Source organism: Pelmatolapia mariae, linkage group LG14 (assembly GCF_036321145.2).
Source record: "Pelmatolapia mariae isolate MD_Pm_ZW linkage group LG14, Pm_UMD_F_2, whole genome shotgun sequence".
Classification (NCBI taxonomy): domain Eukaryota; kingdom Metazoa; phylum Chordata; class Actinopteri; order Cichliformes; family Cichlidae; genus Pelmatolapia; species Pelmatolapia mariae.
In genome coordinates, this window is record NC_086239.1 from 6,820,665 (window position 1) to 6,845,555 (window position 24,891).

The window sequence follows — 24,891 nt, forward strand, 5'->3', positions numbered from 1 at the left end:
CGTGTGTGCGTGCGCGCGTGTGTGTGCGCGCGCGCGCGTGTGTGCGTGCGCGCGTGGGGACACAGATGCTGCAGATGGGTATGATGATCAGTGTCTCCCTTCTTTCTGTTGCTTAAGAACACAAAAATGTACCATGGAGAGAGAGACACACACACACACACACACTTTCATATCCTTGTGGGGACATCTAATTGACATAATACTTTCCCTAGCTGCTTACCCTAACCATTACAAATGATTTCCTAACCCTAAATCTAACCATAACCTAACTGTAACCCTGACACTTAAACCACATTTTGAGTCTCAAAAATGCCTTCAAACTTGTGGAAATGTAGATTTTATCTCTATAAGAGCTGTCGGTCCAAACAAGTAAAGTAAACTTCCAATTTTTTGTTCCCACAAAGATATAAATACACAGTACACACACACCACCTCACTTTATTTGCTTTATTAAACTTGTCTGCTGTGCTGTATTTGTCTACCTAACAAGAAGCCATAGGGAGGACTGACAACAGGATCTGAATGTGCCTGTCATTGTTGACCATAAAATCCTACAGTGTCACTCACTTTTCTCTAACCAAGCGACAATAAATCGTACAGCTTTGGCTGAACACGGGTGGTGACACAAAGTTGTCATTCAGACTGCAGGAGAATGTCAGCTTCCAGGCTTCCTAGATGCAGCATCAAGCACATTTTTTTTTTTCCATTGAAGTTTAAGTATTTTCAACCCACGTGGGCGAAAGTTAACTTCTATTGGTGTCACCCAGCCCGAATTAGCATCTTCAATGGGCTCTTTGTGTAATTGTGTGAGAAAACTCTACAATTACAGTTGCACTACTGACTCAGAACAAGTTCTTGAGACATGCTGCCCGGCCACAAAGGAAAACAAATGTGTTTATAGATGGCCACAAAGCTAGCCAACCGTTCAACATGCTGTTCAGACAGACAGCAAGTTAGATTAGCTACATTCAACTTGACTTTATTATTTTATGACAAACTATTTTTCAGGTTTGTTTGTTTGTTTGTTTTTTCTTATGTTTTTTTTGTTTAGTTTTTCTCTACTGTTGGACCTTTAAAGCTCTAAGTGAAAGAAGATATCTTTAATATGGTCATCAGAAGCCCCTCCCATGTTCTGTTTGCAAAAGCAAAAAAAAAAGAAGCTGGCTTAAAGTTGAACTGCTCCGAAGACAAGCAACATGGAGGATCTAAGGATCAAATCTGATTCATGCAAAGCTACTGTAATAGAATCCAAAAATAAAAATACAAAGGTAGACATGAGGGGAATGTCATTTAAAATCAAATTCAGTTTACCTGTGGACAACTGTGTTTACAGTGTACACAAATCTAAACAGAAACCGAGACGATAAATACTGATGATGTCAGTTCAAGTGCAGCAAAGACAATAGAAAAGAAACAAACAAGCAAGAGGGAACAGGTGTGCACGTGTGTTGTGCTAGTCTAGTTCACTGATTAACATTGAGACTCTGTGAAACTTGGAAGATGTGACAACAGCAAACCTCCTTGATTGGCCCTTCAACTTCACCTTCTGTTCTGTGTCCTCTTTACCTTGACTTGTTTCCTTTCTCCAAACTTTTTCTTTTTTGATAACGGTATCAATAAACCATGACTTTCTGTCTTATCTCTTACCTTTTGATCTTGTTTTCTATTCTCGGAGTCATAAACAGTTTCAGATTTCACCTGAAATGTCCTGCATCATTGGCAGTTGTTGTCTTAACACTGCCCTGGGGCGTTTTGTTGCCCTGTCTGCTGAAAAATCTCAGCTTTTAAAGTTTGTTTCAGATTTTAAGTAATATTTTACTGTACTACACATGGAAATATGCACTCAATGTACCTTGCCCCTGTCAAATAAAGCACCCCGCCAGAGATCTTCAGATACTGTGATCTGAAAACGGGTGAAGCATTTCCCTTTTCCCCAACCTTCCATGTAGGGTTTTTTTTTTTTTTTTTTTTTTTGTTGGTTTTTTTTGTAAGACTTTACTACATCTAAACAAAGATGAGGAACAACTTGGGAACTATCTATCTGTCTCTGCTGCTATCTTACCTGTTTGAGTGCCTGTCATTAAACAAGGTAACTTGACCCTGGAGTCACAGTTGGTTTCCGCCTACCCAATCCTTGTCCCTTGTTAATTGCATGCTTGTAATTTAGTCTCTGAACTGCGTTTAAACCATGTTAAATAGATTTCGTGGTCTTGCAACAAACTGCCCTTTTGAAAGGACCTTGCTTCTCTGCTTCTTTCCAGCAGCTAATACCTTTAATATCAATACAGGCATTATTTGTCATCTGTGCCCTCTCTCTTGCCCTTGTGGGCAGGACAATGAGTCCAGGACAGCCCGTTCATCTGGGATCAATTAACCCAGGCATTCAGGCTCAGCCAAATGCCCGTTTCTGACTATGCTCAGCATAATGATAGGCTTTCAACCAATAATGTCTTTGTTCTGGATGGGTCTGTTTGTTTTCTTTCTTTGGTCAGATCCAAGTTTCAAGGGGTGCATCTGAGAAGGCCTATTTCTGCCCTCTTGTTTTTGGGTCTTTTGAGTTTCCGTTGCGTTTGAAGCTTCCTTACTTAATTAAAACTTAGGGTTGGCGATCATGAATGTGGCCGAGAATGCCATGCAGAATGGCATCTTGGGTTAAACAGCGGTTGGCATTTGATGTCAGAAACCCCAAATCGCTCCCCAAATGTTTCCCTTCTTGATTTTTTTTCTTCCTCCGTTTCCCACTGTTTGTGTTCATTCCTGTCCTCCTCCCATATTGGACTTTAACATGGACCCGGCGAGGTATTTCCAGGCTTGTCAGTCTATTAATCCTTTCTACCAAGAAGAGTCTGCTATTAAGAAGTGGTTTTCAACTGGAGCCAGATCCACATTTTCGGACCACAGATTCATCAAGAAATATTTTAAATTCTTTCAAAGCCTTTTGATTCTGTTCATCTGGGCCTTTAAAAGAAAGTCCCGCTGTTCTGTGGTATGCTAGTGTTTCCCAGAGAATTGCATTTTGTTGACGGTGGTTGTCGGATGCATGCGGATGTGTGTTTTGACAACTGTAGGTACATGCGACCTTCCACAGATGAATTATTAAATTATACCATTATATTTAATATTTCAACTTCCAACTACTATGTGACAAATGCATGATGAGTAATAAACTCTGCTGTCTTTCCAGTGAGTCACCTTGTTTTGGAGGAGAGTCAATAACCGTAGCTGTTGTCCTGCTCTGCAGTCACAGTAACCTCACTGAGGCTGCAGGTTCCTCTTTGAAGCATATCTCTAGAGCAGAACGAGCTTTGTATTCCACCTCCATTTGACATTTCAGTGTCTTTAATGGACAACTTTACCTAAAGGAAGCTGGTGTCATTTACCAGAGAGGCAGCTGGATTAAGGACCACCACATAACAGCTGGCCTACAGGCAGAGAGACCAGTTAACAGCTAGCTGGTTTGCTGCAACTGATCTTTCAAAACAAGAGTGAGGCTATTATGCATGGCACTGTGCACTCAGATCAGGATTGTTGTAGCATTCAGAAGTTGGGGAAATCTTGACTTAAATCCAATAATGATGCACAGAAAAGCAACTACTTCAAACAGCTACTTGAAAATGAAGTGTTAATACAACAGTGGAAGTCTAATGACTTGATTAGACTTCACTGACATTGCCTTTGGTTCTTACCTGCCATTTGCAGGTTTAGACACCTACTTCAAGCCCAGATGGTTTGATAAGACTGAGCCGGGCAGTTTCAGGTGCTCCTCAGTGAAGCAGCACATTTTATACAGTTATGCTTCAGGAACTAACATGAGGAACACTGGAAGGAAATTGGTTGACAAAAAAAATATTGAAGATTTGCTTATGCTAAGCACCTGTCAGATAAATATGTGGGCTATTTCAGTGACTACACTGGTGGTTTTGAAAGTTGGAAGACTTTAATCTCAGTCTGTTGGAAAATTATATTTTACCACCTAAAAAAAGTCCTTGGCCTTTGGAAATCTTCTGCTGCACACTGTCTTAAAGTCAGGTGATCACTTAATTGAATTTGGCCTGAACACATACTTCCTTAATTTGTCACTTCATAGATCTGCATATTCAGGAACTTAGACGCACTTAGATTTGCATCTAAGTGCCTAGATCTAATCTAGATCAGTCATTGTTAGCTGATACCTGATCTATTTAATAAAGTCACTACTGGGGCTCCTGGTTACTCCTGGAATTTCATTGACTTTAGTGACATAACTGCTATGGCTTTACAGAACCCACACGAGCTTGATAAGGACAGAACTTGCACAAGATGTAGTCAACCTTTTCACAGCACGGCTGTAACAAGAGACACAATGTGACCGGAGCCAACAATAAATGTGACTCAAAGGCACCTTTTCTGTGAACTGAAAGACCTGCATTTATGTCTTTGACCTCCTGTTTTGACTGAACCATGGCTACAATTTGAAGTCCTGTGCTGCTCCTCACTCACCCTGCGCCAACCTGTCAGCTCATACGGGATTTGCAGTTCAGACAAACTTATGCAAGAATGTACATGGGTGTGTGTGTGTGGTTAAAAATAGCCCACAGAAATTTTTTTTTTTTTTTTTTTTGTGCATGGCAGATGGTGTATACAAGTGCATATTGCCCGTGGGTGTAAGGGTGTGTGTGAGAGTCGATCTGCATGCTTTTCCCCTTTGTATGTTATCAAAACAGTTTCTTTTGTCAGCCAACAGGCGCCACTTTCCAAGAATTTTTATCCTGGTTCCTGTGTCTGTTTTATTCTGGCATGCACGGAATCATTCTATATCGGATCTGGACATTTGATTATTAAGAAAGTGAACACACAACACAGTCATGTGAGCCGTAAAAGGAATGTGCCCTGAATGATTTTTCTTTTTCTTTTTTTTTCTTCCTTCAAGGCCATGTCAACTAGTATTTCCAATTTAAAACCGATGATAGTTGGTGTCTGTGCTCAGCATGAATTATTCAATATTTGGCTGTTCTATATTTCACACTGTCCACGGGCACGCACGCGCACATGCACGCACGGCACTCAAACACACACACACACACACACACACACACACACACACACACACACACACACACACACACACACACACACACACACACACACACACTCATAGTGAGTTTTACACAGTTCTTCACTGTATTTAGTTTTTAACCAAAACACTTGAGTTTTTTTCCAATAGCAAAAATCAGATCTCTTTTAATGGTGAAAAAACCCTGTAATAAAATAAATAAATAAAATAAAATAAAATCACAGGATATGACATTTTAAACATGCTCAGTCAGACCACAACACATATTTCATCACGTATTTAACTGAGCCCCTTTCAGCCCCTTTAACTGTTTTTATTGCTCGTAAGAGCAGCTGTTAATTGTGCAGCACTTTCACAGTGGTTTATTTCCATAAATGTTTAACTTCATTAACTTTTATAACACATGCAATTGAACCGTTAAGTTAATGTACACCTCTGAACGTAAAGGCACTCTTGGCCGTGTAGTGCGGTGCCTCCATTGATGTTGCAGGAAAGCTTGAGCAGGAAGAAGAGTGGGAGCGGGATTCATGGAACGATGAGGAGGGAGTAGAGTTGGAGAGCCTGTTACAACTTCACAGAAAAGGCATGTTATGTGATTCCACTTCATTGTGTTTTATTAGACGCATCCCCAGTTCAACTTTGGGAGGAGACACAAACCTCAGACCTCTGGTCTGTGCCAAATCAAACAGCTGGTGTGGCGACCCATTTGGAAATAAAGGAGCAGCCAAAAAGTACCTAAAGAATTACCAAGTTTGAGTCTGACTGTGAATTTTGTCCAAAATACTTCTGTTTTACAGAGCATTAAGTCTACAGTGGACACGCCAACGTCAGTATAAAGAGACCTGATGCCAATTGTTGTTTGAGCAGTGTTGATACTCAACTTTGTGGACACGATAACGCAAAAATGAAGCGATGAGATATTGTCAGTGTGTCTGCTAAAAATCTCAAGTTCAAATCTCGGTGACTTTGACCTCAACGAGAAGAAAGTCACCTAGGATTTTCAAATTGATAGGAGGAGGCTGAGGGGCAGCACTGGCGGCTGTCAGTATTTTTGTAATTTACTGTAGGCAGCAATATTCTCAAACAACTAAACCACCACCAACAATAACCTCAGTTACACTTCTAACACTGTTATTTCCACCACTACGTTGTAGATTTTACCCACCAGTGAAAACAAAGCAGAAGATTTTAATGAGAGTACATTGCTGATCCCCAAAGGGACAGCTTGAACTGTACAGTATCTAGCACTGTGTTCTTATTCTTGCTTCTATTGAACATGACCAAATATAGTCCGATACACTTTTTGGGACCTTTCACAACCAAGTGAGCGCTGATGAAAGTATATACTGAAACACTTCAGGAATGAGGCTTCATTATACTCCATTTCCTTATTTGCCCTGTTCACTTTGGACTAACACTGTGATGTGTGCAAAATTTTGCAAAAGTCTGAATGTGTGTGCATGTAAAGAATTGGGTTTATAAGTATCCAAATTTTGAACATCACACAGCAACTTTGATGCGGCCTTGATGGCCTTGCATGACCTGCTTCAGGAAGTTTTAAAAGCCTTGCTGTGTTGAGAGTGGAGGGGGCGGGGGCCAAGAGGAAATCATCAGTGCCCCAGTTCCTGTCCAATACCCAAGATCACTATGGGAGGGCGAGCTGGCATCTAGGTGGTGCATAAAACTTGACATTTCCTGCCTCTTGTATTGCTGACTTGACTTCTTTTCTTTTTTTTTTCTGTGTGTTTGTGTGTGTGTGTGTGTGAGATGCAGCTTTTGGAGGGAGTCAGTTTGAGATGGAAGGTTCCTGTACTGAGGTCACAGATTACAGCCAGTAAGGAGTTACTGAGTTTATTGCTGAGCATAAATTTATTACGTAAACCTGTGAAAAAGTGAGGAAAAGCGAGGACGCAAACCAAACTAATAGACATACAGTAAGATCTCAAACACAGACAGGAGGAACCCATAGAGTAAACAAACACTGAGTCATAAGGAGTATTATATAATACTACAGTATAAAGTTTCTTGAAAGTCAATCTTTTTTTAATGAAATCAATCTTTTATGCTTAACTGTGGTTAAATTTACCCAGACCTAACCCTAACCTGATCTTCTCCACAGCTGTATGTATCAACAGCAGTATTTGAATGGCACCATTTTAAAAGAGTTATCCTTTAGTGGAAGAATGTGGCCTGGGATGCTGAGTGGAGCGGTCACTATCAAAACTCAAGTTAATGCATCACAAGCATAGGGCAGAATATCAGCAGAGTGTATCTCATGTTGTATTTACACAGAAAGTGTTGTACTGCAGTTTTCATGCCATGTTTTCACTGCACACATAATAGTAACCAGGAGCTCCAAGCAACCAGAACATCACATCTGTTTTTCATTTTCTATTTATTTTGCACTTTGAGCTCTGAGCAGTTGTAAGAGGCAGGTGACCTAGGCTTAAGACTGTACCTGAATGCCTCCTGTGTTGATACACAGACTTTTGGTGATCCTGATTGAACTGTATTTTTGATTTGTTACTGACGTTTAGGGGCATATTTAATATGTATGTTCCTTGAAACCTAAAAATACGACTGTGTCCATTTCCAGATGTATGGGCGTTACACCCAGGAGCTCGGGGTGTACGCCAAAGAGGAGGCCGCTCGGCTGAGGGAGAGCGGGCAGAGGCGATCAGTCAGCGATCGAAGCCGGACATTGGACCTGCTGGAGTACGACAAGGGCCGCTGTGCCAAGTGTCGGAGTAAGTTTCAGACCACACAGCCTCATACCAGTTTCTGGAATTAGGGCCACTGATGAGACTTTCTTATTATTTCTGACCATTTGCTGAGCGTGATTTAATGACACTCAAATGAACACAATTGGTGTGAAAAAAGTGCAAAGTTGGAGATTTCCTGTTTGGTTTTAACTAAAATCTTTTGCAGTGCCAGCACCAAAAATTTCCTCTTTTGTGTGAACATTTGTGACATGTAATCTAAAATCCTGTCACTGCAGTGATCAGTGTACAGTGGGCCATTGCTCATTGCTATACAGTTTACTTTTTGACCTTTTTCGTTATATCTTGTCATGTGTGATATAGCTATAGGACTTCTCGGTGACATTTTCTGGTGGTCGATAATGTCTGCCTTGGATGTGAGTGTCCCACAGTACTGACAAGACAAGATCGCTGAACATCGGGTTTTACTGTGGTTTGGCCATGTGCCCACTGACTGACAGCTCCAGTATGGCACAGTTCAATTACTATAAAGTGCGTTTACCCTGGTCATAGGGGCTTTTAGGAGGGAGGTTAGGGACCTTACTAAATTACTGGAATTCTAGACATTTCAAGGGTTTGGACGAAAGTTGATGTTTTTCTAAATTGTTATTGGAAAAAAAAGATTAAGTCAGTCTTTGGCAATGATTTAGCTCAGGACAGTCATAGTAAAGAAGTGCTATAGTGTGTGAGTCACACTAATAGATATATAAACAGTACACACTCATATTTACATAGAGGAGCCTGACTTCCCCAGCATCACTGGGTTGAGGAAAATTGGTCACTATTACCTTTGTGTTGAAAATGTAGTGCCAACACAAGAGTTATCAAAGTGTCAACTTTGATAACTCTAAAATGGCTCCTCTGCCTTATGTTTAGCTTGAAGCATTTAGCTTACTGGAGAGTTAATGGAAGAAAAGAGTCAAAAGTGCAAGAAAATACTCACAAAGGCAATTCTTGGAGCTTTTTAATGCATGGCTGAATTCATGTGAACATTCCCCAGCCTTTCTCTCCCTGCTGTTGGTGGGGATAAAAAATAATTATGAGTGTGTGCATGTTATTCAGGCAGATAAGATTAGATAAGATTGTGTATATAATGCTTTGCAGGATAAAAGAGGTTGTTAACACAACATTACAAAGGGAAAGTCTTTGACATTTATGTTGGATTTTGAAGGCACATGCACAGGCTGTCTGTCTCAGATGGTAACTGAGACTGAGGTACCAGTTTAATTCTTGGTCAAGCTTTATTTGTCAAGAGGTCTAAATCCAGACTGACACTGGTACAGACTGATTCAGACCCAAATCAGGATAAATCTCCATCAGAGGAATTAATTGCCTACAGTTTAGTTTACATGGAGTGTTACTTTTTACAGTATTGGGCTTGAATGTTTTTTTTCAAACGGTTATTTTTTTTTCCTGGGGAATAATTATTTATAAAATACATCTTCTATAAGAGTTCAAAAAGAGTGCAGTTCACAAGTTTTGGTTTTCTGAAATAAAACAAGTTCAAAAGCCATCAAAAATTTTGTGGCACTGGTCTGATTTAATATGTGACTACTCTTCTTAGCAGAATTGGTAGAGTTCAGTTAAATGGTCTATTTGTAACAATAGTCAGAGTTAAGGTTTTCAAATGCTATTTCAAAAGCTTAGAGTTGGCCTGTTTTAACCAGATTTCTCCAATGAGCTTTTAATGTACTTTATTATTGCATTCACTCTGTTCAATGTGCCAGAGTCACTGGTAGCAAAACAGCCCCAGGAAATGATGCTAACCCCATCATGCTCTGCAGTACAGTTTTCTTGGGGGTACTCATTCAAACTCTGATGATTATGGCAAGATACCTTCATTTTTATCTCATGTGAACATAAAAGTCTTTATGATTGTCCATATGATCACCCACAAATTTTAGTCAAGACTGAAGGTGTCGATTTGGGGCCTCTTTCTTGGACAGCATCATCTCAGGCTATGGTGAAAACCTGGCTGACAGTAGACGGTGCAGGGGAGACCTTTCTGTTTTTGTTTTTTTTTTTTGTTGGTTTTTTTTTGGGGGGGGGGGGGGGGGGGGGGTGTTTCAGATATGCATTGATCACACTGGACTGTTTCACTATGTTTTTCACTCCAATGAGTGCTGTAAAAGCCCAGGGAAGATCCCAGCTTTAGTCAGTCATGATCACTAAGAGAAAATTAAGAAACTTGACTCTTACAATTGCATGCTGTGCAGTCTCTGAGCCACAGAGAAAGGGGAGTTTGGAGAATTCAATGAAATCCCATTATTGTTAAAACATTGACCATAATGAGTGCACATAAACTCTTGACAGGAACCATATATAAAAAGATCCTAATGACTGGCTAAGCTGTTGGAGCTTGCCTGGTTGTTAGTGCAGTAATATTAATTTATAAATAGCTCATTTCTTTATACTACTGCAGAAATGCTGAATGAAGACGTTTCTCATTTTTAGCATTATTTTAAGGACACACACTGTTCTGACTTAAATCAGCAGACAAAGGCACCTGTGGGTTGTGTGCTTATTGTCAGTGCGAGCAGCGACATCATGTTCCGTATGGTGTGGGCGTAAAGTTGCAGTTAAGCTGATTAAAAAGTTGCGACTTAACAATCCAAACTGATAAAACAAGCAAAAAAAACAAACAAAACAAAAACCAAAACTTGTCTTCCAAACCTTAGTGACATGTTGAGACTTTCTACTTCTCGACCCACACTAGCTTTTTATCCAGGGTTTTTCCAGGCTTTTTAGCTTCCCCAAAAATTAATGTCTTGCAAGCTCCCCTCAGCACATTGTTTGCTTTTCACAGTAGTGCCAAAGTTTTAGGAAAATTTGTGTCAGCAAATTAGTGTGCTGACATCACCGTCTGAGGTCTAAGTCATCAAAGGTGAAAACCCTAACTCTAGGCTATCACAGAATTTAATTTTTGCTCTTATTGTTATCCTAAGTCCTGGCAATGAGGGAACAAATAAACTCATTGTTCTAAATGACACATCAAAAAAAGAAAAATCAGTTTTGCCTTCCAGCAGAGAGGGTTAAGTTAGGGTTATCTCCTATAATGATGTCTGCTTCAGAGGTCTGAAAGCACTGCGGTAAATGTTGTACGCGTTTCTGAAAATGCATGCATTTCTGTTCCTGGTCAGCATTGGCCACACAATACAAGCAACATGTTTGCTATTCCAGGTTTTTGTTGCAGGTGCTGCAAAAATGAATGTATTTGACTAACTTACACTGTGCTCACATGCAAGCCTCCCTCTTAAAAATCCTGTAACCTTCAGAAGGGTTGGGGTTGGGCCAGCCACCAATCTTGGACTGCATTTTACTCCTCAAAGAAAAAAAAAAAGCTCCCCATTTGCTCCTATGGAAACACAGCGACACAAAGGTTTTTGGTTAAAAAGTTGTTGCAAATGTGCAAATGTAGACGTTTTGCAGCGGCTTGGATCAGTGGGCAGTAACTTAGGCTTCATCAGACTGCTGAAGGGTTGTTGACCATGCTGCTGCCTGTTCAGTGTTAATGGACTGCCCTCTGCTGTTCAGAAGTGATCGGTGCACACAATCATGTAGACGTGTTTGTCCTAAAATCAGCAGATTTTTTTTTTTCTGTGTGTGTGTCCTCTGCTCTCATCTGAGTGATGAGTTTTGCCGTTGTTTTGCTGACAGCTGATGACTCAGCTACCAGTCCATCTCTTTTGCCTCCTCTCATCATCTCTACACAGATCAGGACACCAAAATGCCAGCGATTCAATGGATTAGTCCCTCAGCAGGTAGCTTCAAGCATGAGAGAGGTGGTGTGGATAGCCCTGCGGCCACACACACTTTTCTCTCCAGGAGGGAAAAGGCAAATATAAACACACACAGAGTGAGGCAAAGGCATAAGCCACAAATCGACTGGCTTAGAAAGTGTGAATATAAACCTGAAACACACAAACGCTTTTTTTTTTATTCATTGCTGTGGGTTATGACTGCAGCTGCCACCGAAGTCAGACAGCCACATATGCATGGATATGGACACACACAGATATACACAAAGTATCCTGTTGCGGAGATCTGCACAATCTCTTTATTATTGCTCACACTGTTTTCTAATTCACATTTTTTTTCTGTCATGCATGCACACACACACACACACACACACACACACACACACACACACACACACACACACACACACACACACACACAGCAGAGAAACAAACTCACATCTCCCTTTTCATTTACTGCTGTTTAACGATGCTGAATGGCACAGCCAGGAGCAGTCTCCAGCCTATCCTCTGCATTCTGCGGCCCCACAGGAGCTGTCATCGTTTCAGCTCTGTGTCGACACTGTGGGTTTTTTTTTTTTTCTTTAATGATGTATAGAAGTCCCAGCAACTCTGTGCAGCCTGAACAACAGGTAGAGTGGGTTTCAATATGGTCAGCATTATAGCAGAGAGAGTACAAGTGAGCTGTAAGATGCTGATGGTCTGTTAATGTGTGTTTAATGTCAGCTTTATTGCTGGTCAATTTTTAGGGAATGGTATAAAAAGGATGGGCTCATTAGATGAGAGCAAAATCCTAATAAGAATGCAGTGATGCATACATGGCCTTATATTTAAATTTAAACTCAGAACCCAAGAATGTGCTCTTGAAATTGGCATAAATCATGGGAGATACTTAACCTGGTTTTTATTTTTAGGCCTTTGTTGTGTGGCTTTTGTTTCTCAGCAGAGCAGGATTTTTTTTTTTTTGTCTGACACAATAAACTAACACATAGGGACAGAGGTGTTGTCTTTGAGAAGGACATTTCTCAGCACACTCTGTGGATAAGACACAACGGTTATACTTTCAAAGTGTTGCAGCAGTGCTCAGAAGCTGATCGTGGAGGAGGGTCATGAACTCACAACGGCACCTGTGAACTGAACAGTATATTCATTTAATTTTTAGTTTGTAACTGGTGACTTTTAAACCGTTATTGCTTTTGCCCTACCAGCTGTGCTCATCTATCATTCCCTTATGAGACAGAGTCCAGTCCTGCACCATCAGCAGTGGCATTGCTGCCCTTTCCATGCTGCAGGAAAGCTGAGTGGAGAATTGTACATTTGTTTCAAGATCAAACAACGAGAGTAACTTATTCTGGGGAAAAAAAAAGCATTTACACCTGACTCTGCTCTAAAAGTGCTGTCACAAGATGGCTTTGCTTATAGCTTACTAACTAAAATTGATGCATTAAAGGTAACAGACTTGCTGTCCTGGTGTTAGTGGAGTTAGGGTTGTCAGCACCTGTTACCTACAAATACAAAGCACTGATCTGATATTATTGTGCTTTGTGTGGTTTCATCGCAGTTTTTATGGGCCTCGCCGTTTGGAGTCCATGAAAATACTTTCTATTATTATCACTGATAATTAAATTTGATCCAGTCTATATAAGATTCAATTCAGTAGTATGTTTTATTGATATAACCCCAAATCCCAATGGTAGACACCTCAAGTTGCTTTGTATTGTAAGGTAACGACTCTACAATACTGTGGAGAGAACCCCAACAGTCAGACGACCCCCCCCCCCCCCCCCCCCCCCCCCCCCCCCCCGCTGAGCAAGTGACGAAAAAGTCCCTTTAAACTTTGAGACATCAGCAATTTAAAGAGCTCTGAATTTTAAATGCCTGTAAGTTACAAATTTAAAGGCTAATGACTTGTGATATGATCCATGGAGAATCATATCACAAGTCACAAGAGGGGAGAACACAAAAAACAGTATATTCATATTTAGGACATTTTTTCCATCTTTAGTCATTTACATATCATTAAAATTAAACGAACTATAAAATGATGGCAGACTCTCAACAGACCACAGGTTTTATCTGTAACATAGGTCTTAAAGGATTGACAGTTTTTTTTTAAATTTATTTATCTTACCTTACATTTTAGAGTTGTATTTATCCAAGTATTATAATACAGCTCTCGCTGTCTCTTTCTAACTGTGGCTCTACAAAGCAAAATCACATTTTCTAAATAACAATGAACAGTAGCAAAGACTGGAAATGTTCACATAAGTCTTTGAGTGAAATGTACCATAGCTATCTCAGTGTATGTCAGAAGATAGATTTTTCTGCACCATCTAAGTCAATGAATGTCCTTTGTGCACATGAGGGCTTTGAACAGTTTACACTTTAATGCTCCTAAATACAAACAATATCTAAGAGCAGCAAAGCCCAGTGATTTTATATACTCAAATTACCTCAATTTAAGGACCATAAAGTGGAAAAAGTTACCACAAGAGTGAGCATATGGTCTTTTCACCGACTGTTAGCTGTTCAACCACCCAGTGGAGTCCTTGGGGAAGGCCTCATTCTTGTGCCTCATAACCAGCAGGGTGCAGCATTGAGCTTCAGAGCGCTACACTGGTGCTAAAGGTGGGAATGTGTTTGCCGGAGAAAACGGGGACCCCGGAGAGGAAGAGTAATCTCGGCGGTCCCTCTCGTCCTCTACAGTAGTGTTTTTTTTGTATGCGCGCATGTGTCTCTGCTCAGGTGTGTGTGTGTGTGTGTGTGTGTGTGTGTGTGTGTGTGTGTGTGTGTGTGTAATCTGTGGATGTCAGGGATAATCTTCTTATCCTCAGCCTGCCTGTTCACACTGCATTGATTGGTCACACACACGTCTGTGCTGTATTCTGTTTTTTTGTTTCCCCCTTCATCCAATTATTATTACTATTATTTTTCTCTATAAAAAGAGGAAAAATCAGTTTTAAAGTTAGGCTGAAGTTCCTGTATGTAGCCCCCAGAATAATTTAATTCTCTATGATAATCACAGGTGAGACAATTGAATTTCCCCCTGCGTGTTATTTTGCTCTAAAGGTTGATGGCATAAAGATACTGCTTCTGATGTGAAATTGACCGTTTTAAATCGAATCCCCCGCACCAGACAGGGCTGAAGGGTAAGGATTACACAAGCAGTGTGATTGCATTACTGTGTGTGTGTGTGTGTGTGTGTGTGTGTGTGTGTGTGTGTGTGTGTGTGTGTGTGTGTGTGTGTGTGTGTGTGTGAATTCTGTTAAAAGAGCTCAGCCATGAGAACGGACATAAAATATTCAGCTGACAAGAGAAACTTGCCCTGCCGAGTACAGACACACAGAGTGGAGCGGTAGACGGTAACTCACAGCGATGCACCAATTCAAATCCCAGTCAAGCTTTATTCATCCACAGATGTGGCTTAGAGAACTGATGGGACTTGCCAAAGCAAATCAGCATCAGCACCATTAGCCCCCCCCCCCCCCCCCCCCCCCCAACCCCTTGTTCTCTGTTTTTGTTGCTCTCGTCTCAGTTAATTGATTTTTTTTCCTTGCTTTAATTCTCAGGGAAAAAAGATATAAAGCTATTTTCTTGTGATAATACAGGGGGTGAGACAAAAAGGCTGGTAATAAAAGTGTCTATTTTTGTTCCCTCCATTGCATTGTCTCCATCTTTTTGTTTCCGTTGCTGTGGTAAGAGGGAGAGGGAGGGTGGTCACCTGAAGCTTTTGGAAGCATGTGCTGGTCTTGCTGCTGATGTCACAGACTCTCTCATCCCAGAAGAGAAAGGGACACGGACACACACACACACACGCGCGCCACATGTAAGCAGCTGTGCCCAGGAGGTGATCAGATCTACACAGCTGTCCTTTTTCTTCTTCTGTCTGTTTCTGTCCCTGAGTCCTCCTCAGTCTAATTGGCTCCAAGAGACACAGACACACACACACACACACACGCGTTTTGCTTCAACAGGTGTGATGTCAGCAGGAGCTCAGCGTGGCGCCGCATGTTGCCATGGTGACCGGCAGGCGCCTAGCGACCAACAGTTGCTCGCGTGCTCATGTCTTCTTCCCTTTCATCTTCCCTGCTTTTCAGCTCCTTCTTCCTCGCAGCCCTCCTCTCTTGCTCCTGTGCTCTGTTTTCATTCATCTTCCTTCTTCTTCTTCTCTTCCTCCTCTGTCTGTGTTCCTCCACTTGATGGTGGTGTAAAAAGATGGATTTAAACAGCAGAGCAGAAAAGCGTCTGATAGCCTGATGGCCTGTCCAAATGGTGGAATGGACACATTTGTCACGGGACACACATACACAGACTCACACAGACTCGCACAGATAGACAATGGCACGCGCACTGATTAACCAGTGATGCTTCCCATGTCGGCATTCAGGGACCCGTGTGAGGTGCAGGGTCTGTTGGTCTTACTAGCAGCTATGTGTCCTGTGTATAACCTGTGTTTAAATGCACCTGCATGCAAAAACTGTGTCTTCACAGAATTACAAGAAGAAGCTGTGAGGAAGCTTAAACACTGTAACCACATGCATAAAATATGATTAGGCAGAAAGGCAATGTTCATGTCAGTGTATGTAAGATGGCAGGATGTATTTTTAATGGATCAATTCTATGTTTATGAGACCGTATGAATTTTTTGGAACATGTAATTGCACAGTGATCAACATGTATTCATGAGTAAAATATTCTTTCTTTTCTATGAAATAAACTCTATGGACTAAACGACGTGACAGAACTTTGGTCCATGTGGCTCACAATAACTTGTAACCCTTAACCTGAGCTACAGCTATCTTTCATATTATCATCGTGCACCCATTTCCCTCACTTCAGAGTAGGGCTGGGCGATATGACCCAAAATTCATATCTTGATATTTTTTAGCTGGATGGCGATATACGATATATATCTCGATATATTTTTTTTAAAGCCATAAGGTAAGAACAAAAAGAGAGTTTAGTCAAAGCTGTGTCCCAGATGTCACACAGGCACTTTTATTAACATACAGCGTAGATGTACATGAAGAAATTACTCAAAAATAAATTATCAGCATTTATTAAATAATAATGCTCCATAAATAAAAGAAAACAATGTTGTTTTTGTGCATAACAAAAAGCTCACAATTGTGCAGTCAAAATGTAAACTAAAAGACGCTGAGCATAATAACAAAGACCGACAGATTTCACAGCTGCTCTATTCCCAAGTTCTATTGCGTGACTGACAGCCTTGAGTTTGAAATCCTCTTTGTAACCATGTCTCTTAACAGGTGCCGTTTATGGCCCTTACCCATATGGAAAAGAAATAGTAAAAACTTACTTTCATATATTTTTTTAGTAAGTATCCAAAACATACAAGTTTCATTATATAATTTTTCAAGGGATCTTATATGTGTTTTCACTCTTGTATGCTTTTCATACAAGTTTCACACAAGACAGATACAAACTTTATAAAATTTATATATATCTTTTCCATGTGGGTATACACACACACAATATGGTAATATTACGTTGAAGCACAGTACGTATCACTCCGCGAGGCTCCAGACTACGGTAGCCGTAATGCTCCGACAATCCATCAAGCGGTGCAGCTCCGTAGCTTACCAAAGTCGTACTAAAACATTTTTTGACAGATTGCTGAGCGCCGTGTACCACATAAAATCGGTTCGCGATAAGCGAATAAGCACAACCAGAATTCATACATAAGGCGCACTGTCGATTTTTGAGAAAATGAAAGGATTTTAAGGGGCTGCATATCGTTAGCGCGGTTAGCTCGCTAACACGTTGACGCCGTCCAGCGCCACGCACGGGGCGATCCGCAGTAACTTGTTAACGGAGATTTGCCGTGTTCATCTTGTCGTTGCCTGCAGGTGAAGCTATGGGGGAGGGGGAGTTGTGTTCAGTGAAGGAGAGGCGAGGCCGAGTAATGTTGCGTAGAGACAAAAGTGGACGAAAGAGAGGCAAACTTGCGGCTCCACAAGTATAATTATAACGTAACATATACTATATCGATATAAACGATATTGTCACATCTTATATCTCGTATGAAAATATATCGATATTTTTAAAAAACTCGATATATCGCCCAGCCCTACTTCAGAGTCTCCATCATCGAGGCAACATAGCAGAGACTCGGCGATTGTGGTGTAAGACACCCTTCACTTCAGCATGGACCACATTTAATGAACCAGCAGCTTGTGCAGTGAATGGGCTCTGTTCCTCCATTCAAATCTACTCCGTACACACGCGCACACACACACACACGCTTCTTAAACGTACGTTAGACAAGAGCCACATGTGTGTACTGCTCATGCTGCCATGTGTTGGGTATCACACTGACGCACTGTGGGGGTGCTCAGACGTCATCACTTTTCAGCTACCTGCCAGATCCAGGAAGCAACACAACTGACACACACACAGAGATCGTGGGAGATTGTGTGTGTGTGTGTGTGTGTGTGTGTGAGAGAGAGAGAGAGAGAGAGAGAGAGAGAGAGAGAGAGCTTTCACTTTAATATATCAAGTAACCAAGGAGACTTGGGCCACTAATCAATATTTGACACAGTGCCACTTGAGCTGTGTGTGGGTGTGTGTGTGTGTACGTGTACTTGGACAACTCTTGTCCATTGCTTTTACTATAGAGGTTGTGGCCCAGGTCCAATGTGAGTGTCAGCACAGAGAATCGTCTCCAGCCAGCTGTTGGCTTACATTTATTTTGTAATCTCAGGGAGAGGAGGCTGGTGGTCATAACACTGCTCGTTGGAGCAATAAGATGGTGATGTTCGTACACCTGACCAAAAGTGCCAAAAGTCAACCGGGGATAATTACAAAAGCTACCGGAGGATGCTCAATACCTTGAGGGAGGGTATGAGTTGTGTCCCGTGTGGGGTGTATTTGTATTGAGTGATTACCTGTTTATTAAGATAATTCATGTGTACAGTATTCATTTAGTTCTTAAAGTCTCAAACCTTTTAGCCAAGGTTTTCTTCTGCTTATTATAGCCACTATGAAACTGTTACAGGAACCAACTCATCTTTACAGAACAATTAATATAATTATAAAAGTTGGTGTACATTCTAGCATCATTATTCACCTGACAAATCAGCAAAAGTCATAGTATGGCATCATGTCAGGCTGAACAACTAACTTTTAGAGTTCAAATGCCGGTTTTAGAAACCAGTGGGTAACATCAGTGTTGCTACATACGTTACTTAGATTCTGTCTCTGAGGAGATTTGGTCCAGACTAGGTGTTACATTCCAAATAAAGTGGTTTTTGAGTGAAACACAATAAGAAGAGTGCAGCTATGGGACTGTCCCTTACCTCAGGGATATGTCATGAATTTGGCAGTTGGTACCAGTATGGTAAAATAGAAATGGTAAATGAACTCGCTCTTACACAGCGCTTTTCTACTCTTCCTGAGAGTTCAGAGTGCTTTATACAGCATACCTCATTCACCAGCTCTTCTTTGCTTTTGCTGTATTCACACAATCACACTCTGATGGATGTGTCTTGAGCAACTTGGGGTTGAGTATCTTGCACAAGGATACTGAACCCCAAGGAGGCTGTACGGCCTGAGCTACAGCTGCTCATTAACACTGGATTCAATCAATCAAAAGTGTGTGAAAGTATATCAAGATGAATTCTTTTATCAGAAAATAACTTCAAAGCATGTGATAATGAACAGATGGATATACTTAGGTTAGCCTAAGTAGAATGATGGCAGATTCAATACAGAAATTTTAGGACTTCTTTGCACAGCTAAAACTTTTGTTTCCTTTGCACTTGTTGCTGCTCTTGTCTCTCTGCTCCTACGATGTCTGTGAACCCTTGGGTACCTTTTGACCCAGAGAAATGCACATACCAGCGAAAGTATCGGATCAAGCATGGCTTGACAGTTGACAGCAACACTGATGGGTCACGTATCGCTCTATGCTGTAAGAGGCCTGGGCACATTATTCATTATCCTTGTGCACAGTATTGCCAGTGACTGCTCCCCTGCACATCTATCTCCTGTTGACAGTGGGCTAAGGAGAAACAGTGAAACTACCACTGAGGGACTCATTGGGTTGCCAAAGTCATCAGGTTTCCACATCTGCCAGGAGCTGTTTTAAAGAATAATGCCGTTCCCCAGTTCAGGTTCCTCTCTGCCCACTTGAAAGATTTTGAAAAATGCAACACATTGAGGGTGAAGGATGGGTTGACAGATACTAGGGGAGGGGGAGTTGAGAGTTGGGCCAGGAGAAAGCAAGTGTAGTGTGAATCATTCACCAATATAATAAACTGGTAACAGTGCTGATTAATTCCTCAGAAACTGGTTCTCACTGACAAAGGTTGATTTTTCAACATTACAGTCTAAACTGCAGTCCTCCCACTTTTAAAAGCAGCCATTCGGTAGATGCAATAAAAGACCAGATTTATTTCTTAATTAAGTGCAGTAGGATGGGAATTTGTCTGCAGAGATACAGTTTGTGAGTGCAGAAGTATAAATCAATAAGCCCTGTGCGTGTTGCCGACAGCTTTTTACTGCAGCTGTAACCAAACAGGCCAAAGTTTTATTAATGCCATCATTAATCTTATGAGTTTGGATTGTGATATCAACATGTGGTTTTAAGAGTCGGCCCCTCTCCCAGTAAAATCAATGCTTATTAAACTCCAAATGCCACAGAGAAGTCGGCGTCCTACTTTCTCTGTTACTTTGCAGGTTTTTTTTCTTTTTCTTTTTGTTTTCATGTTGCTTTATCTTTTCTCATTTCATTTCTTCCCCCCTCTTCCTTTATCTGTCCTTCTTTACCTCTTAGTTATATCTAATCCACTCCCCCTTCACTTTCCCCTTACTTCTCTCCTTTCATCTAATTATCTTGTGGACCCACAGTCTCTCTCTCTTTTTCCTTCCATCTCTTCTTTCCACTCACCCTTCCATTTATTTGACCTCTTCTCAATCCTGTCTCTCCACTCAGCTCTCTTCACTACCCTCTCGGTAGGCAATCCATCACCTCCCCCTCTCCTCTGCTGGGTATAATCTGTGATATGAGTGTGTGTTTGTGCGGGTGTCTCCCTCCTTCCCCATCCATCTGAGCCTCCATGTTCTCAGTTATTACTATCTAATCATCAGTGAGCCCAGAGCTAATCCACCATCCACACACATCCATGTTTTTTTCCCATACTTTGCAGGTTTGTATCAAGACTCGAAGGAGAGCAGTGAACTTTTCCTCTTCTAGTGTAATTGTCTTCCTTTTTGTAGGACAGGCTACCTGCAGGAGATGCATACGGCTTTTCATGCTGCAGCACCAATGGATTTTTGCTGTTGCTGGTTGGTCCTCTGCAGATCTATCATCAGTGTCTTTGTCTGCCCTTTGCTTTAAAAGCAGAGAGTCATATGTTTATGATGCTCTCCTGACGTCATAGATGGGATGTTGTCTGCTGACATTTAACGTACAGATCAGCACGGGCTGATGGAAGGCCTCAACATGACGTTTCAGTTTTGATTAGATTTCATCCTGGCCATACTATTTGATTATGATCATATAAAAAATTGTTTCAGTAGACATAATGACATAAGAATGGATAATTAACCAAAACTTTGCTCAGTCCCTTGCCCTTTTTTTAACTGTTACTTCAGCTGTTGTCATGCTCGTTTAGCCTATAGTTTCTCTCCTCTGCTGTCACTGTGTGTGTGTGAGGGGAAGTGAAGAGGAGCTGAACATGGAGTGAAGTGGCAGAATAGAGAAGATGGTGTTATCTTGAGCTGATTGCAAGTTGCTAGCCTACTGTAAGGGCAACACAAACTTTCCAAGTAGTGTTGATTGGTCCAGAACCAGAAACGGGCAAATGCCGACTGAACCCAAGCGTCTGTATGTCTGACAACAGTGACATAACTGTGGGAACATGTTTCACATAGGGAACGCTTGGAGGATGGTGCTGTATGTGTCAACTTGAGGCAGCGCAAACTCACACATATGTATTCATATGAAAAAGATCCACATAATTTAAGTCAAGTCATCTTTATTTATATAGTACATTTAAAAGACATCAAGTGTCAGCCAAAGTGCTGAACAGAGGGATAATATAATAAAAAGAATTAAAATAGATAAGATGAAAACATTATAGAAACATTGTAAGACATCCATATATGTCTGTAAAAAATATGTGTACATGCAAATATGCACATACATATACAAAAATGTACACATTCACACACAAGCACACATATGTGAACATAAAATACATGTATACGTGTATACACATGCAAACATCAGCCAATGAGATAAAAGACCAGAATAGCTAAAACAGAATAAAAGAGGTGTCAGAGAGATCCGAAAGCCTTAGAAAATAGGTAGGTCTTCAGGTTCGATTTGAAGACTTCCAAGGATGAAGAGGATTTTATGAAAGGGGGAAGACTGTTCCAGAGTTTCGGGGCAGCAATGGAGAAAGCCCTGTCACCTCTAGATTTGAACTGGAAGCGTGGAACTAATAACAGCATCTGACTGGAGGAGCGCAGAGTTCGAGTGGGTAGGTGGAGGCTAAGAAGATCTGAAATGTAACCTGGAGCCAAACCATGGAGAGCTTTAAAAACAAATAATAAAACCTTAAAATCAGTTCTATATTTAACTGGCAGCCAATGCAAGTATCTGAGTAATACACTCTCTCTTTCTAGTACCCGTCAGGAGCCTTGCGGCTGCATTTTGAACAAGTTGCATGTGGGACAGGCTTGAGTGACAGATGCCTAAGTAGAGAGAGTTACAGTAGTCAAGACATGATGATATGAAAGCATGGATAACAGTTTCCAGGTCTTTAGATGACATGATATTTTTGTTGGAAAAAACTGCCACGAACAACTGAATTAATTTGCTTGTCCAGCTTGAGGGTAGAATCAAAGATGAAACCAAGATTTTTTTACGTGGGGATGTACATTAGCTGATAATGGGCCCAAGTCGTTTCTTATAAGACTAATTTAAGCTCAAGTATTTCCAATGTGGAACTGACCTTAAATAAAAAGTTACTCTGATTAAAAGTATAATAACTCAAAAGTAAAAACAGGCAGGCTCTGAAAAGTATAAAAGAAAACAAAAACAGCTCTTAGGAGAAGATTTCTACGAGCTCTTTTTCCTTTTTTTTTTTTTTTTTTTTTTTTGTCAAGCTAACTGAACCTTACGTCACTGATATCGTAATGAAACGATATACAAGCAAGCTTTATTTCAGCTTATGTTCTAATTCTTATAACTCTATCCAGATTTAACATTTATTTATGTGAAGCAGCAGCCGAGAAAAATGAAGAGAATTAAAAAAGAAAAAAGAAAAGAGAGAAAAACATCTAACTCAGATTACTGGAAAATAATATTTAGTAAGTCTTCTTAAATGTCTTAAACCTAAAGTAATGAGCCTGTTAAAGTATAAGGAGTAGAAAATAGAGATTTTGTGCTAAAAGTATAACAGGCAAAAAAAAATTTTTTCTGGCAAACAAAACATAAATGGATTTTCCCAAACAGTTATTTGTAGTTATTTACTTACTCATTCACGCTCTGCCCGCCTCTGCTCAGATCAGCTGGGTGGTTGCTAGCTGAGAAGTTGCAGAGCCCCCTCTGGTGGACAAACAATGCACTCATGACATGGCTGAATGGTGTTTCTCCTGTCTCTCCTTTACTTTTTTAAAACTTGTGTTTATGGCCATCAGCCATAAATCAGCCAACTACCTGGGCTTGGGTACCATTTACTGTGAGACAACTTACTTGTGATGTCGTTGTATACGTTTCCTTCAAAGACGTGTCTGGAGTTACTTCTGTGACCACATTATTCAAATTCAGCTGTCACTCTGTTTTTATCCTATCAGTTGGCTCAAGATCAATTCTAACGTGACAGAAACTGTGTGGGTTTTTGTGTTTGTTTCCTCCCCACCAGGTTTACTGATCATTTGGGGTCATGTGCAAAGTGTTAATAACACCCTTTAACCTGTTCATAAGTCCATCTCCTTGACACTGCACTGGCAAGAGGAGATCTAAAGCTTGATGGGTCAGCCCTGCCCGTGGTTTGTTAGCTTGGACCACTGTTCTTGGATGTCGATTAACAAACAGTTAATTTATGAAGTAAACATGACCAAGTGGCCTTTTATCCTTTACTATTATAATATTTGTATATGTTCTCTCACATCGGATCATTCATTATCAACTCTTCTTATTAAACTGCCGTCCTTTTCTTTCTCCCTCTTCTTTTCATCTCCCTCCCCCCTCTTTCTCCCTCTCCTCCTGCTCCTCCCCTTCATCTCATCGCCACTCTTCCAACACGTATCCGTCTGTCTCGGGGTTTGCGTTCTTCCATCACTCCTACGTCCTCCGCTGCTTGTTCATTTGTCGTGCTGCTGAGTTTGCACAGGGCCCACATCAATCACAAACTAATAATGTTATGTAGAAAAATGGATAAAAGAGAGATGACTTTCTTTCTTTTACACTGAGGGAATAAAAGCTTGCGGGGGAAGAGAGTGTATACACACAAACACACACACAGTGACACACTGCTTGTATTTAACTATGCTATGTGGTCTGTTTGTCCTCTAGGGTCTGGGTACCCGTATGTTCTGGAGGCCCCAGCTCAGGACTTTATATCTGGTAAACAAGCGAACAAAAGAATATATATCATCCCGCAATCGCCCCTTGAACTACCAACTAGCCCACAGTCCTCACACTCTGCTACAGCAAATAAAGCTGCATTAGCGCTCAGACATTAATCTTTGATAAGTGCTCATTAAGTGTACCGAATGCTTGAACATTCTCCCTCGCTTTGCTGTGTATTAATATGGCCATCATTCTAATAAATATCACATGTAGGTATCTGCAGATTCCAGCTGTGTGTGTGTGTGTGTGTGTCTGTCTGTCTCTTAGGGCAACAAAACAAAAGGAAAAATGGTGACCGGATTCATATATGCACAGTCACCTTGTGGCTTTATATTAATCAACAGCCAACATGAAAAATATCTATGTGTGTATATTATTCCCATTCCACTGTGTGCTCCTCTGCTAAAAAAGACTAACTCCCTCAGCCTGGCCTTATTACAGCTAGCCCCAAGCCCTAATGGAAAGTAATAACGAGCTCCAAACATCTGTGTGTGTCTCTGTGTGTGTGATACAGGGGATAAATGGTTCTGATTAAGGCCTGCTGCAGATGGGCATGATGATCAATGTCTCCCTTCTTTCTGTTGCTTAAGAACACAAAAATGTACCATGGACAGACACAGACACACACAGATTTATTTTTATAAGCTGTGTCTGCCTTTTTGCATTGTGTTGCCAGCAACTGTTAATACTTCAAACTTTTTCCATAAGATTGATGGT

General features: G+C 40.9%; 1 protein-coding gene across 3 annotated transcripts in view; it reads left to right on the top strand.

Moving 5' to 3' along the window:
- clcn2c (chloride channel 2c) overlaps window positions 1-24,891 on the top strand; it is a 164,666-nt gene that overhangs the window by 36,746 nt on the left and 103,029 nt on the right. For 2 of the 3 annotated variants that reach the window (XM_063492667.1, XM_063492669.1), the window contains exons 2-3: window positions 7,650-7,800; window positions 24,118-24,168. In XM_063492667.1, coding sequence (XP_063348737.1) covers window positions 7,650-7,800; window positions 24,118-24,168 — 202 coding nt within the window. The remainder of the gene's footprint in view (window positions 1-7,649; window positions 7,801-24,117; window positions 24,169-24,891) is intronic. The other variant, XM_063492668.1, reaches the window with a different exon arrangement.